The sequence below is a fragment of the Aspergillus japonicus genome, assembly GCF_003184785.1.
Source record: "Aspergillus japonicus CBS 114.51 unplaced genomic scaffold BO86scaffold_108, whole genome shotgun sequence".
NCBI classification, from domain to species: domain Eukaryota; kingdom Fungi; phylum Ascomycota; class Eurotiomycetes; order Eurotiales; family Aspergillaceae; genus Aspergillus; species Aspergillus japonicus.
In genome coordinates this window covers 13,767-27,064 of record NW_020291745.1, presented here as the reverse complement: position 1 = coordinate 27,064, position 13,298 = coordinate 13,767, and the positions used below count along the sequence as shown (strand labels likewise).

General features: G+C 54.7%; 3 protein-coding genes across 3 annotated transcripts; 2 read left to right on the top strand and 1 right to left on the bottom strand.

Annotated features, from left to right (window-relative positions):
- The first annotated feature begins 4 nt into the window (after positions 1-4).
- BO86DRAFT_413996 (putative heat shock trehalose synthase) lies at positions 5-2,639 on the top strand. The gene is made up of 6 exons (XM_025674802.1): positions 5-256; positions 327-742; positions 813-1,088; positions 1,141-1,608; positions 1,684-1,793; positions 1,869-2,639. Exons 1-6 carry the CDS (start codon positions 113-115, stop codon positions 2,540-2,542), a joined length of 2,088 nt encoding a protein of 695 aa, XP_025522157.1. The 5' UTR covers positions 5-112; the 3' UTR covers positions 2,543-2,639.
- A 720-nt stretch (positions 2,640-3,359) lies between these two features.
- Positions 3,360-4,809, bottom strand: BO86DRAFT_413995 (L-lactate/malate dehydrogenase). Its single transcript, XM_025674801.1, has 3 exons — positions 4,230-4,809; positions 3,919-4,148; positions 3,360-3,858 (listed from the first exon to the last, which is right to left on the bottom strand). The coding sequence occupies exons 1-3, from the start codon at positions 4,507-4,509 to the stop codon at positions 3,418-3,420; spliced, it is 951 nt and encodes a 316-aa protein (XP_025522156.1). The 5' UTR covers positions 4,510-4,809; the 3' UTR covers positions 3,360-3,417.
- A 231-nt stretch (positions 4,810-5,040) lies between these two features.
- BO86DRAFT_393558 (phosphoenolpyruvate synthase) lies at positions 5,041-7,638 on the top strand. The gene has a single exon (XM_025673045.1). The coding sequence runs from the start codon at positions 5,121-5,123 to the stop codon at positions 7,569-7,571; it is 2,451 nt and encodes an 816-aa protein (XP_025522155.1). The 5' UTR covers positions 5,041-5,120; the 3' UTR covers positions 7,572-7,638.
- The last annotated feature ends 5,660 nt before the right edge of the window (positions 7,639-13,298 follow it).

Sequence of the window (13,298 nt, the reverse complement as noted above, 5' to 3'; positions counted from 1 at the left end):
GTTCGTATCGTCGGAGCCGACTTTTGACAGGGACTGAAACCACGGATATCAGCGGGTATTCGTGGCTGAGGAAGTCATACAATTATAACCGCGTCTAATAGTCTCCCTATCTATGAGCTTGATCTTGAAATCATCTCGCTTTCATTCCGCTGTGTATTGGCAGCTGACTATACACGATACAATGCAGCCAGACGACTCCAGTTCTAATGAGGACCCCACTTCGACCAGGAGTTCCTGGTGTGGACAACCTGCACAAGTATAGATTTACACCTATCATCCTCATACATACGTACGACTGTGCTAATCTTGGGTTGACTATGCAACAGCTAATCTACGCCGGGCTCTCAGAACCAGCGACTGACGAGCAAGGAAGATTGATTGTCGCGGTCGCTATCCGCAACGCGACGCAGCTGATCGACTTTTTCACCCACCACTTCCGTGACGCTGTGGAAGGCCCTCAGATACCATACCATGCGATTAGGGAACTGCTTGCCCATCTTCGTGGGTACAGCGAGAAGCACCAGGAGAAGTTCATCGCGGTCGGCCTCCCGGAAGGCCTCGTACAGAAATGCCCTGGATTGTGCTCCCGGCTCTGGCAAGACCTGGATATTCTGCCATTGGTGCTAAAGTACAAGGATCATTCCCGACAGCCGAATGAACAAGGAAATCTATCAATCTTCGCGAGTTGGAAGGAGAAGACGGTGGATGAACAGGCCGATTCCATGGCTAGGAAGTGCTTGAGGTATGTGCTTTGCGTGTCTTTAAGCCAGGAAAGGCGAACGAAGCACTAACGGTATGGACGACTAACACAGGTCATTTGGCGTTGGGCATCTGATTCACAACCAAATTCATTTCAATGGAATGGTGGACGTCGATAGGAGCTTCTGTATACGATTTGCGGAGGCGGAAGGTTACCAGCGGACGGTGAGACCGGAGTTGTGGGCACTGGTCCAGAGACTGGCCAAGGAACTGGTCGAGAGAAAAGTGAAGATTGCGTTCTTCAGTATGACGTGTCAAGGGAAGCCTGATGTGCATACCAGGCATGCATTGTTGCGACTGTGCCATGTATTGGGGGTGGATATCCGGTGGTGAGTATGCATTTCCTTAGGCGGAGATAAGACAGAATCACCGACGGTGCAGGTATGTCCCGAAACCACGTCCGAATATCCTCCAATTGATTCGAAAAATGGAAGACCTCATGGAGGGCCTAGCAGGGCCAGAGGTCCGCTTGGATACAGACGAGCAGCTCCAGATCATGGAATTCGCTTACGAAAATGCCCGACGGTATTGGCTCGAAGAAAATGGGCCCCTGCGGTCGCGCGAACAGGGCGGCGCGGATGTCGTCGTTGTCGACAGTCCTCCGTTGTTGACGCTGGCTCACCTGGCGAAGCAACATGACCCCCATCGACCCGTCGTGTTTGAGAACCGATTGCACGCCCCACCGGATGTGCTGCGACAGCATTCCACCCTTCCTCAGGCAATTGCATGGCGATTTGTGCAGACTAAGCTGGAGCATGTTGACACCTTGGTCACGACCCTACCCCGGGAACTCGCGCCGTCCATTATGCCGGAGGCGAATGTTGGCTATATATCACCTTCTATAGACCAGTTAGTGCCTAGCTCGTGTCTATTGCTTTTCTATGCCTACATCCTTTACAGATAGACATTCTAACACCAAGGTAGACTCGACGGCTTGAACAAGCCCATGGTCGCTGCCGACATGACCTTCTACGGCCAAGAACTCAACTCATTATGTAGAACCTTCGGAACGCCCGTTGTCCACTATCCCAGAGGTAAAGCAGCCACATGCAGCAATTTGTATAATGTTCGTGATCGATTAGCGCTAACCAAGGCTGTGACCGACACAGAACAGTACATCCTAAGTCTGTCGCAACTCCGTCCCGGAGACGGAACCCTCGCTCTCTTAGATGCCTACGCCGCGTTCTGCACCATATCTTTGGCGGACGACCCTAAGCTCCTCCTTCCTAAGCTGCTGATCTGCCACCACGGCCCCGCCAATAGATCCCAGAGCTCTCCGCAGTACGAGTGTATCGTCTCCCACGTCCAGTCCAAGATGAAACGATTCGCGTCGCGGATCTGCATCGTCCAAATCAGTCCCCAGGACCAGATGTGGAATACCTTACTCTCAAACGCTCGGGTGGTGGTTCAGCTGTCGCTCTGCCAAGGCATCCCGGAGGTCCTGCTATGGGCTTTGCAAAAGCAGAAGCCGGTGGTCACCACCGGCCCGGGAGGGAGTTTCTTTGCCGCGCATGAGGAGTTGAAGGAGCGGATATTCTTGGTGGATGATGGCGCGAACAAGACGGACGCGGTCGCTCAGCATTTGTTTGGCTTATTTAGCACTGAGGATACTGGGGACCATGCGACCTCGAGCGCACGGCAGGATTTGCCTGAGAGGTTCACTACGGTGGGCAATGCGGCGTGCTGGCTGTTTCTGGCTTCTTATCTGTCCCGGGAGACGGCGTTCCGGCTGAATGGGGAGGATGTTGCTACGCTTGCGAGGCAGGTTGGTTTGACTTTGTAGGAGCTCTTCGTTGGATAGGTATATTTGAGAGAAACATATTGCTCAAATGCGAGACAAAACGCTATTAGGAGAGAATCAAACAATTTTCGAAGCTTGGAGCTTGGAGCTTGGAGCTTGGAACTTGGAACTCGGAGCTACAAGAACCTCTCGTATCCGGAATAACCATATCTATTCTTACTGATACACGCTAAGCGAGGGCTCTCATGATTACGCGGATCCGATCTTCTGTGACAGGGATGACAAAATGGGTCTGGACTCTTCTATTCGGGTCGATGATGGAACCGAGTCTCGGCTCCGAGATGTCAACTAGGTAGAGATTAGGTAGATGTAGGACGAACCACAGTTTTTTCGCTGAGATGACGTCTAGGGGCATGATACAACACGAGTTATCTGTGGGACCCCCACAGCTCAATCAACCAGGATCACCGGATGGGTAAGTACAGTAGCCATCGTAGCTGAGCTGAGAGCCTGAGTAGATCCGGTGCGAAGTCTCGGCCGAGTGACCCCAAGAAGTCAGCCCTAACCTCCGCTTAATGCTACCGGGCTAGGCAGTTGTTTTCCATCGAATTGATTGAGCCTGGACTACTTACTCGTCTCTTAACGTACTGGACAGGTTCTCCTGCACCTTACTTACTACCAGAATCACTCACCTTGCTTCTGCTCTATGAAGACTAGACAAGGTGGACTCTGAGATAACCCTGCTCTCTCCCGTTCCGTGTGAGAATGAACTACATCCCCGCCACCACTTCCTCCTAGCCTAAGCATCGTAGTGTAGAGAAAACAAGCTGCAAATTGCCAGCAAAACTAAAGTACTATCCTACAAACACCATCCTACGCCACCACAAAGAAAGCCCATGACCCCAAACCACCCAAATTCAAACAACACCATCCCCCTCCACGGACCCAATGCGCCCCCTCAACAGCCGGACACTCCTCTCCATCTCCGCTCTCTCCCCCTCATTCAGTTCCACTGCCCCCGTCCGCACGACCCCTTCCCTTCCCAATACCGCCGGCAAACTAAAACAGCACCCGAACTCCGCCTGGAGATGACTCACCGCGTGGACGCTCTGTTTATCATCTAGAATAGCCGCGCAGAGCCGAGCGATCACCGCCGCGATGCCATATTCCGTCGACCCCTTGGAATGAACGATGGCCTCGGACCGCCGCTTGCACTCGTCGGCGAGAAGCGTCGGGTGATGGGTGCTGAGGAGCGTTGGGTGGAGGGATTTGCCGTTGATTGTGGCGGTGGACCAGGTCGCGAGTTGGGAGGGGCCGTGGACGCCGACGACGTTGAGGTTGATAGAGGATGCGGAGGTCTGCTTATCTTTCAGTAAGTGCAATGCGACTGCTGCTGAGGACGGTAGTGAAGGACCTACCCTCATCTCGGCCGCCACCAAGGCCCGCAACCGCACGCCATCAAGCTCCGTCCCCGTCCCCAGCACCTGCCCCGCCGGCAGCCCCGCCATCTTCTTCACCAGGGAGGTCAACAAATCCACCGGGTTCGACACCACTAAGAGCACCGCATCCCGACGGATGGGCTGCATGGCCGCGACGATGCTCCGCACGATCGACACTTTGCGGTAGAGGTGCTGCATGCTTGTTTCTCCTTCCGCGCCCAATCACCCGATATCAGTACATGTAAATTTTGCTTCTGCGCGATAGGGCCAGGGTTTGGGTAGGGACATACCGATGGTATACTTCGATCCCGCGGTGATGACGATGACATCGCACTCCGCGGCGACTTCGTGGTGCGTCGCGGCGCGCACGGTGGCCCCGGCCCCACCCCCCGGGGATTCGGGGTCTGCAACAACAGCGGCGACGTCGGCCAGGTCGCGGACTTGGCCGTCGCGGCGGTCGAGCTTAACGTCGACGAGCCATAGCTCGCGTGCGACGTGTTGTAAGAGCAGGGCGTAGGCGGCGGCGGCGCCGACGGGGCCGACGCCGATTATGCCGATGCGGGATGTCATATTTCTGGAGTGTGTATTGGGTATAGTCAGTGTGAGCTGTATATAGGAGGCGAGTTAGGGTTATTTGCGCGAGGATATGGGATGGATGTCTTTGGTGTTATATACACGTATTCAGATCCGAGGTGGCCCTGAGTGATATGGATTGAATTGTGTGGGGATGGCGGACTCGAGGGATAACATGTGAAATTGATACAGCTCTTTCGGCCGGGAGATGCTGAGTTGCTAATTGCAGGATCGCGATCTCCGAGGGAGTACTGGGGATTTACCATGGGTGTTGGGAAGTATGCGTGGACAAAGAACGCTTCCCCGCAGGGTGGGTTAGGGTTGCACCTCCGCGCCATACAGGATCGCCACTTCCAGTATTTACCTTGGGCTAGGTTGCACGGCGATCATACCACCCTCGTATTCGACTGATTCCTGGGAGTATAGGGTGATGCATTACATGTGAAAGAGCTTGAGTTTTGTTGTATGGTTGTAAGGATGGGAGTCTGGGTTGCTGTACTTGCTTACTGTATGGTGGGGAGTTAAATAGTCGCATATTCGCGGAGGTCTTGTTCGCTTACGCGCAAGGTTACAGGAAAGACTAGGCTCAAATTATGAGTAACTACACAATGGGCAGCAGTGACCACCCCCTTGTCCTCGAGCTGCACCAGCTCACCCGGCGCGACGTGGCCCTCGTGGGCGGGAAGAACTCGTCGCTGGGGGAGATGCTCAGCCAGCTAGGCAGCGCGGGCATCCCCGTGCCCCCGGGCTTCGCTACCACCGCCGACGCCTACTGGCACTACATCGACGCCAACCACCTCCGCGAGAAGATCGCTGCCCTCGTGGCCGACTGGCAGTCCCGCCGCAGCACCCTCGTTGAGACCGGCCACGCCGTGCGCAGCCTCTTCCTGCACGGCCGGTGGCCGCAAGAAGAAGAGGAGGCCATTCGCACAGCATACCGCGAGCTGTCTCTTTGCGCCGGCACTGCTGACAACAATCTCAACGTGGCCGTGCGCTCCAGTGCCACGGCAGAGGATCTCCCCGACGCCAGCTTCGCCGGCCAGCAGGAGACCTACCTCAATGTCTGTGGCGCGGAGGCGGTCCTCGATGCGTGTCGACGGTGCTTCGCCTCGTTGTTCACTGATCGCGCCATCAGCTACCGCCAGGCCAAAGGGTTCGACCACCTTGGCATTGCGCTGTCGGTGGGTGTGCAGCAGATGGTGCGGTCGGATGCCCCCGGCGGCGGGTCCGGGGTGATGTTCACGATTGACACGGAGTCCGGGTTCGATCAGGTCGTCTTGATCAATGCTGCGTGGGGGCTGGGCGAGAATGTCGTGCAGGGCGCGGTGAACCCGGATGAATACCAAATCTTCAAGCCCCTGCTCCAGGACCCCCAGCTGCGGCCGATCGTCAAGAAAGACCGCGGCAGCAAGGAGGTCAAAATGGTGTACGGCGATACCACCACCCCGACGCGCAACGTCCCGACCTCCAAGGCGGAGCGCGACGCCTGGGTCCTGACGGACACGGAGATCCTGACCCTGGCCCGGTGGGCGTGCATCGTCGAGAAGCACTACGGCTGTCCGATGGACCTCGAGTGGGCGCGCGACGGGACGACCCAGCAGCTGTGGATCGTGCAGGCGCGGCCCGAGACGGTGCATTCGCAGCGCCACGACGCGGCCAGCAGCTTCACCACGTATCACGTCCAGAAGCGAGAACGCGTGCTGGCGAAAGGCGTGTCCGTGGGCGATGCCGCCGTCTCCGGCCGGGTGTGTCTCATCGAGACGGCGCAGGATATCGACCGGTTCGTGCCGGGCTCGATCCTGGTCACCCGGGCCACGGATCCGGACTGGGTGCCCATTATGAAGCAGGCCAAAGCCCTTATCACGGACCACGGCGGGCGCACCTCGCACGCGGCCATCGTCAGTCGCGAACTGGGCCTCCCCGCCGTCGTGGGCGTCAGCACGGCGACCTACATCCTGCACACGGGACAGGACGTGACCGTGTCCTGCGCCGAGGGGGACGTGGGGTTCATCTACGAGGGGAGCGCCGACATCTCGACGCAGGTGGTCGACCTCGCCTCGCTGCCGCCGAGTCGCCACACGCAGGTGATGGTCAATCTGGCCAACCCGGCGGCGGCGTACCGGTGGTGGCGGCTCCCCGTCGACGGGATCGGGCTGGCGCGCATGGAGTTCGTGGTGGCCAACACGATCCAGATCCACCCGATGGCCCTGGTGCACTTCGACCAGCTCGCAAACCCAGAGACCAAGAAGACGATCGCGCAGCTCACCGTCGGGTACGCGCACAACAAGCCCGACTACTTCGTGGACAAGCTGGCGCAGGCCTTCGCCGCGCTGTGCGCCGTCTTCCACCCGCGGCCGGCCATCATCCGCATGAGCGACTTCAAGACCAACGAGTACGCCAGCCTGATCGGCGGCGACGAGTTCGAGCCCCACGAGGAGAACCCCATGCTCGGGTTCCGCGGCGCCTCGCGGTACTACTCCCCGCGCTACCGCGAGGGGTTCGCGCTCGAGTGCCGCGCCATCCAGCGGTTGCGCGAGACGATGGGGTTCGCCAACGCCATCGTCATGATCCCCTTCTGCCGCACCGTGCACGAGGCCGAGAAGGTGCTAGCCGTCATGGCGGAGAACGGGCTCGCGCGCGGCGAGGCCGGCCTGCAGGTGTACATGATGTGCGAGATTCCGGCGAACGTGATCCGCGCGGCCGAGTTCACCCGCTACTTCGATGGGTTCTCCATCGGATCTAACGATCTGACGCAGTTGACGCTGGGCGTGGATCGGGACTCTGGCGAGCTGGCGGATCTGTTTGATGAGCAGGATGAGGCCGTGCTCTGGATGATTCGCCGCGCGATCCACGTGGCGCGCCAGCAGGGGTGCAAGATCGGGATCTGTGGGCAGGGGCCCAGCGATCATCCGGAGTTTGCTCGGTTTCTGGTTGAAGCCGGGATTACCTCGATTTCCGTCACGCCGGATAGTTTCTTTGCCGTGAAGAAGAGGGTTGTGGCTTGTGAGGAGGAGATGGATGGGGGTGGTAGTAGGGCTAAGGTGGTGCAGGAGCAGTGAGCTTTCGCCTGCGGAGTTTGCTATTCTTATGCTATGTGTCATACAAATGTCAATCATTTAGGCCCTGGTCCCGGTTAAACGTACAATCCCTTGCTGGGTAATCATAGAGATGACAGAATTCAGCTGAGCTGAACTGGTTAGGGAGATTCAATGTGGGAGAGAGCGCGTAGTAGCCATGGCGGTGAATTTAGGGCTTCTTCCAATTCACCCTACCATGTGATAAAGGGTAGATTGCCAACCTTCTTACTGTGAGATATAGGCTTCCATTGATCAGTGCATAGAAAAGAATATCCTTTATTCAAGGGCTGCCTGCTTTCAGTTCCGTTGTCTTCTTCACCACCTTCCTTCTCTCAACATATAAACCCCCTCCCAGCCTTCTTTCTCTTCCTCTTCCTCCATCCTCCATCACCCACCCCTTCCATCCAAGATCCACTCTTCGCTCCTTCCCTCAATCCACTCCCTCTATAGGTGTGACTCTACTATCAAGATTCGAATCCTTCATCACATTTGCACAATTATCATTGCATTGCCTATCTCGATCCTCATATTCTTCGCCCTTTGTTTCAATTTCAAGTCCATCGATGTCATTATCATTAGTACTATCTTGATTACTACCACCATCACCATCACCAGCCAAGCAAGATCTATCTACGCTCCAGATGTGACCATTGCTCAAGCAGGCGACCCACAGATCACCCCCTCTATCATCTCCTCTCCCACCACTACCATCGGTAGCAGTCTATCCCTAGCTGCAGCGAGACTACCTCCTTCATCTGGTCTGTCTATCAACAGAGAGGCCAGAATCCCCTTGTCTCCGCCGTCGTGAACGTACCTGCGCATGCCGCTGATGCTACTTCTACTGCTGCTATCCTCCCCCTGCGGACCGTCACCTAGGCCCGGGGAAGTCGTGTGCACCAATTTGCCATGGCGAACATTGTGGCACCCCTCGCGCTTTTCGGTCTTCCCCCCACTGTTTCTGTACCTCCCCCGCCTCCTGCGGACACACCTTGCAGTTCCTGTGGCAGCACAGCGACGGCTCCATCAAAGCCTCGCTAGTTCTAGTCTGTATGTTTCCACTGTCTATCCCCATCCCGGTGCCAGAAACCCGTCCATTTCATCATCATTTCCTGTTTTCTGGTTGATGAAGCTAATCGCAGGCTCATCCTAGTGGACATTTCATTCACCGCTCATCGACACAGGGGAGAAGCTGACTCGGACAAGCATCAGCCCATACACATCGTATGAGACGCGAATGACCGCTAGTTCCGGCATGAAACGTGTCCAGCTCGAGGGGAATGTCAACTGGTCGATATGCTATGGGGACGGAGGCCAGGCCCCCACTCATATGGTAGCCATTGAGGCCAGGACGAGAGGGACAAGGTCTGGGGTTTCGTCGTCTTCAACTGAGTTCCTGTGGGTAATTTCGGTAGGTGCATGCAGCTTCAGTCTTCTTGTCAACATTTTTCATTGGCAGAGCAGAAGCAGATTGCTTTGTGAATGGTCACAGACATCATCAGCCGCTAATATTTTGGACAGAACCTGCGGTGCATGTTGTGGGCGCGTCGGCATATCGCTCGGGCGGCACTGCATCTGAGTGGGATGGTACGGAGTGCAGTGCAGTGTAACAATCTGTTGCGCACTCCTACCAAAGAGCTATATCAAAAAGCCTGGTGCTGCTATTGGCCTACGTGATAGCCAGCAGGCTTTACCTCATACGGCTGTAGAGGCTGGGTGGAGTCAAAAGACGTACTGGAACCCGACATGAGGCTCTAGTTACAGATTGTTGACCGTCTTGCATATTTCGAAGAGCTTCAGTGCCTAGGAAAGATGTCTCGATCACACCAGATCCTGGAGATCGTGGAGTCCCCTTACTGAGCCATCAAATCGCCACGTCCACTGGCCTTTATCATTTCCGGAGATTGTCTCTTCAGACTGCCGATAAGCTCGCCTGCGGATCTCAGCGCTATATCTGACCTCCACCATCGTTCCTTCCCTACCTAGATACGGACACTCTCCACCTCATCCCTCCAATCTTGACCGCGAAGATACACGGCGCCCAGACTTGAATCAGCAAGGTCAAATTCGATTCCAGCCACGCCTCTTTTTCCCGTTGCCGAACCCAGAAACTCGGAGCCAGTGGGTGCACGCCCGAAATTGTCCCTTTCTCGAACTCGCGCGTATTCTGCTCATTTGTCGTCCACTACGCAGTCAGTTTCTTCGGAGATTCCAGGGAATACACACCCGCCAAGAGCTTGACAAACCCCGTGAGACAGTCTTCGCCTGCCCGGTATTTGGGTTCACCAGCTAGACACCCACCTCCGTACCGAAATGACTTCGACAATTTCCTACCATCGTCGCCGCAACAGGTAAGTTCATTGATGAGCTGTCATGCGTGAGCAAGATTAGTCTTGCGCAGAGAGAAGGCGTATTAAAGTACAATTGAAATCCGCTCAAGCTAATCGAGCAAACATAACTGGGCAGCACATGGCCTTAGCAGTTTGCGACTAGCAAAATGCTACAAAAAGCACGACAAGAGCAGCAACAGCAACATGAACTTTATCATGTCTTTAGATCATACTTTGCCTGTCTTGACGTTGTACAGTACTTCGTTCGGTCGTTTCAACATACCTACCACGGAGCAATCACATCATTATATCTGTACACCAACACTGCTGTTGAATTGATTTCGAATGATCTCAATCATCTATTGACCACTTTCGGGCTGTCAATTGGCATCATGAACACTACAGGCTCAAGACCCTTTGCTACTTGGCCCCCTTCCGAAAGTTGTCTCTACATGCCAAGGCCGATTCTTTCCAAATTCAAAGATGATATCTATACTGGGGTCATAACCCCTGCCTGTCGATTCAAACCATTGATCCGGTCCAAACCTCACGTGCCGGTTGAATATGCGGCTACACAAGAAGAGATGAAACTAGCCCATGTTTCTGTGGACATAGTGAAAGCAGATACTGTGATCGTTATTGATGCTGTGGGTACCTCAGCCTCCGTTTCTGCGATGACATCTATGTGTGCCTAGCCCAACATACTCCAGAAGGCTGGCAGATCCGGGAAGATCCAAGGCTCGGTGAAGAAAGAGGCAGTCTACCTCAAGTGTACTTGAATGGCTTTTACAATGTGCAAGCCCGGATGACGGCCTCTTGCCAACAGAGGCAGAAGCCCGACATGGATGATGGAAGGGACGGAAGGACGGACGACATGAACGAAGATTGACATGTTACTTTGTGAATCCATATCCCTTTTCGAAGAACGGGAAATGGGTTCTCAGGCGAAGTCAACCTTCGTAGCTTTTCGCATCCGGCACCTTCCGAGGTAAGTCGATCTTCCTCCTTGTTTTAATAGTCGGCAAGCGGATCTCACTGCAGAGCACGAAGAAGGATCACATTACTAATGTGCGTCGTATTGCAGACACTGAGTTCCCTGCAACAAGTCTCCCCTCCTCAGGCTCTCCGACAAAGTCAGCATCCGAGATCAAGGCGAATTACATGGCCAGACTTTGGAGGCTGTGGCTTCACCTAGAAGAGACACAAGTCGTGCGCACGTTGTACAGTTCTTAGCAATAAGTACTCGGACATCACCTTTTGCAAATTCAAAATAATTGGTAACTATGGATTGCATAATGGACGAGTCCGTTTTTCAGCCCCGAGAGAGCAGCAAGCGCAAGCACGTTGCTCAGCAATTCGACGAGGCTCTTCGCAGTGACGCGGGGACCATGACGAATTCCGAGCTGCAACCAAATCACTGCGAGAGGATACCCTGAGTCGGGCCAACGTGGTTGTAACCACGCTTTTTGCCGCAGGCAGAACGGCACTGACGCACAGCCTCGACGTTTTTGTGATCATGGTGGACAAAGCGGCCAAGGCTTCGGAGCCAGAGATGTGGCCAATGCTCGCCCAATGCCAGCCTGATCCTTACCAACTGCGCCCGACAATCACTTCCCCAGAGGCGGCAAACCCGCTGCGAAGCCATTAGTGATGTCTTTTTTGCTCAAGTGAAACGAGAAATGAAGGGGTTGAGACTGACCGAGAAAACAGAAAGTTTCGCTCGGGACAGGTGTTTGCAGGCTCGGGCCTCCGGGAAAATCAGTTGAGGACCATGCGCCAGGCGATGGTTAAACAGCCGCGCCGGCTTCTATGCATCGTGGAAGGCAATTTCATAATACTCCTGAGGCAGGCACATCCAGCCTAGAATCACACAGGGGTTTTATTCCTGTCGTGCGAGATGACAATCGAGCCCGAATTGTATCTGCTGCTTCCCCGAATTACCTGGAGAGGAATGAAAGCAGCTTGATTGCTGCGCGGGAGTCTAGGGCAGGTCAAGCATCGCAACCTGGATTGTCATGCAATAACATATCGAAGAGGTTATACACTATATTCACAAAACGAATCAACAAGGAATACCAGCGCCGATTAAGGGTAGGCTCTTGGGTCTGGGGTTAAGCTACAGCTCTCGACACATCCATGTTGCTTTGTCTCCGATGGGGTTTGCTTTTGTGTCTGTCAAGACACGGGCTGAGGAGGCAAAGCAGTTTGCGATGCTCGATGCAAGTCGAAATTGAGCGTCTTCTGCACCTGTAACGACAGGCCCCTCCTACACCCAGTCCACGGTCATGGCGCCGCGCAGCCATCGTTCCCAATGCTACGCAGCATATGAAGGAGCCTGAGCTGCAGGTTTATCCCACTCAGAACGAAACTTTAGAGCAGTAAGCTTAATCTAGGTGCTTTTGATTCGAGGCTAATCTTGTTGAGAAGTAAACCGATGCACAGAGCTGACTGAGATTCATTAACAACCAAGCTCACGGTGCAGCAGGTGTTGGCCGGCTCGGGGCTCCGGAACAAGCGTCTTACTGCCATCATGCTTAAAGCTCCGGGGTCAATGCACCCTCACAATCTTGGATTGGGCCCTTTTCCGCCTTGTGGACCGGGCTACAAGTCATAACACAGTGGGCTATCTCCAAATCCGTGATCCAGATCTCTAAACTCTTGTGTGCTAATACTTCTCTGTAGTTATTAGACTTACAAGCTTAGTTGTCCTGTTTCACTGAGCTTACCACCGTTGCCTCTCCACCGTGCGAACACCGGCTATATAAACTTCATTATAGTACAGGGTGAACGGAGAGGAAGTACAACAATCTTATGCTTGCCAGCATAGCGAAGGTGCGACTGGTAACATCATAACACAGTTTCATCAGTCTCCGCAGTAGCCAAATTGGCAACCAGGAAGGTGAAAGCTGCTCACAAACAAAGTTTGTAGTTGTGGTGACACGTTCAAGGCCTCCCATCAATGCCGGCCCAAGATCCCTTAATTAACAGCGCAGCCTCGACGTCAGAGTCCTCAACCTCCTCCTGTGGCCCGTATCAGATATCCCACGCCTTGAGCCTGGCCGCGGTCCTCCAACAGCTCCGGTCGCTCCTCTCCCTCCTCTCACCCAGGAGCAGAGACTCAAGCTGCAGCAATGGCTGCTGCGGCAATATACCCAGCAGCAGCCCCCGCAGCAGCCATCCAAGCCCCCGCAAGAGTCCCAAAGCTTCCTGGGTGGAATCTTGAGCAAAATGGTCCCTAAATAGGGAAATCCGCCGGCCCAGAAGGAGTCACATAAGCTCGTAGAGAGGGGCGATTGGTCTGGGACACAGGGGGAAGAGGGGAGGATGTTTATCATCGCCTGTTTGTGTTTTTGTTGGTTTTGTTTTTGTTTTGTCTTTCTCA

Excerpts from the sequence above, each read along its gene's own strand:
- BO86DRAFT_413996 (XM_025674802.1), top strand. The coding sequence starts at position 113 with ATGAGCTTGATCTTGAAATCATCTCGCTTTCATTCCGCTGTGTATTGG. Across the intron at positions 743-812 it reads ATGGCTAGGAAGTGCTTGAG|GTCATTTGGCGTTGGGCATC; the intron begins GTATGTGCTTTG and ends CGACTAACACAG. Across the intron at positions 1,089-1,140 it reads TTGGGGGTGGATATCCGGTG|GTATGTCCCGAAACCACGTC; the intron begins GTGAGTATGCAT and ends CCGACGGTGCAG.
- BO86DRAFT_413995 (XM_025674801.1), bottom strand. The coding sequence starts at position 4,509 with ATGACATCCCGCATCGGCATAATCGGCGTCGGCCCCGTCGGCGCCGCC. Across the intron at positions 4,149-4,229 it reads GGGATCGAAGTATACCATCG|GAGAAACAAGCATGCAGCAC; the intron begins GTATGTCCCTAC and ends TGGGCGCGGAAG. Across the intron at positions 3,859-3,918 it reads TGGTGGCGGCCGAGATGAGG|ACCTCCGCATCCTCTATCAA; the intron begins GTAGGTCCTTCA and ends AAAGATAAGCAG.
- BO86DRAFT_393558 (XM_025673045.1), top strand. The coding sequence starts at position 5,121 with ATGGGCAGCAGTGACCACCCCCTTGTCCTCGAGCTGCACCAGCTCACC.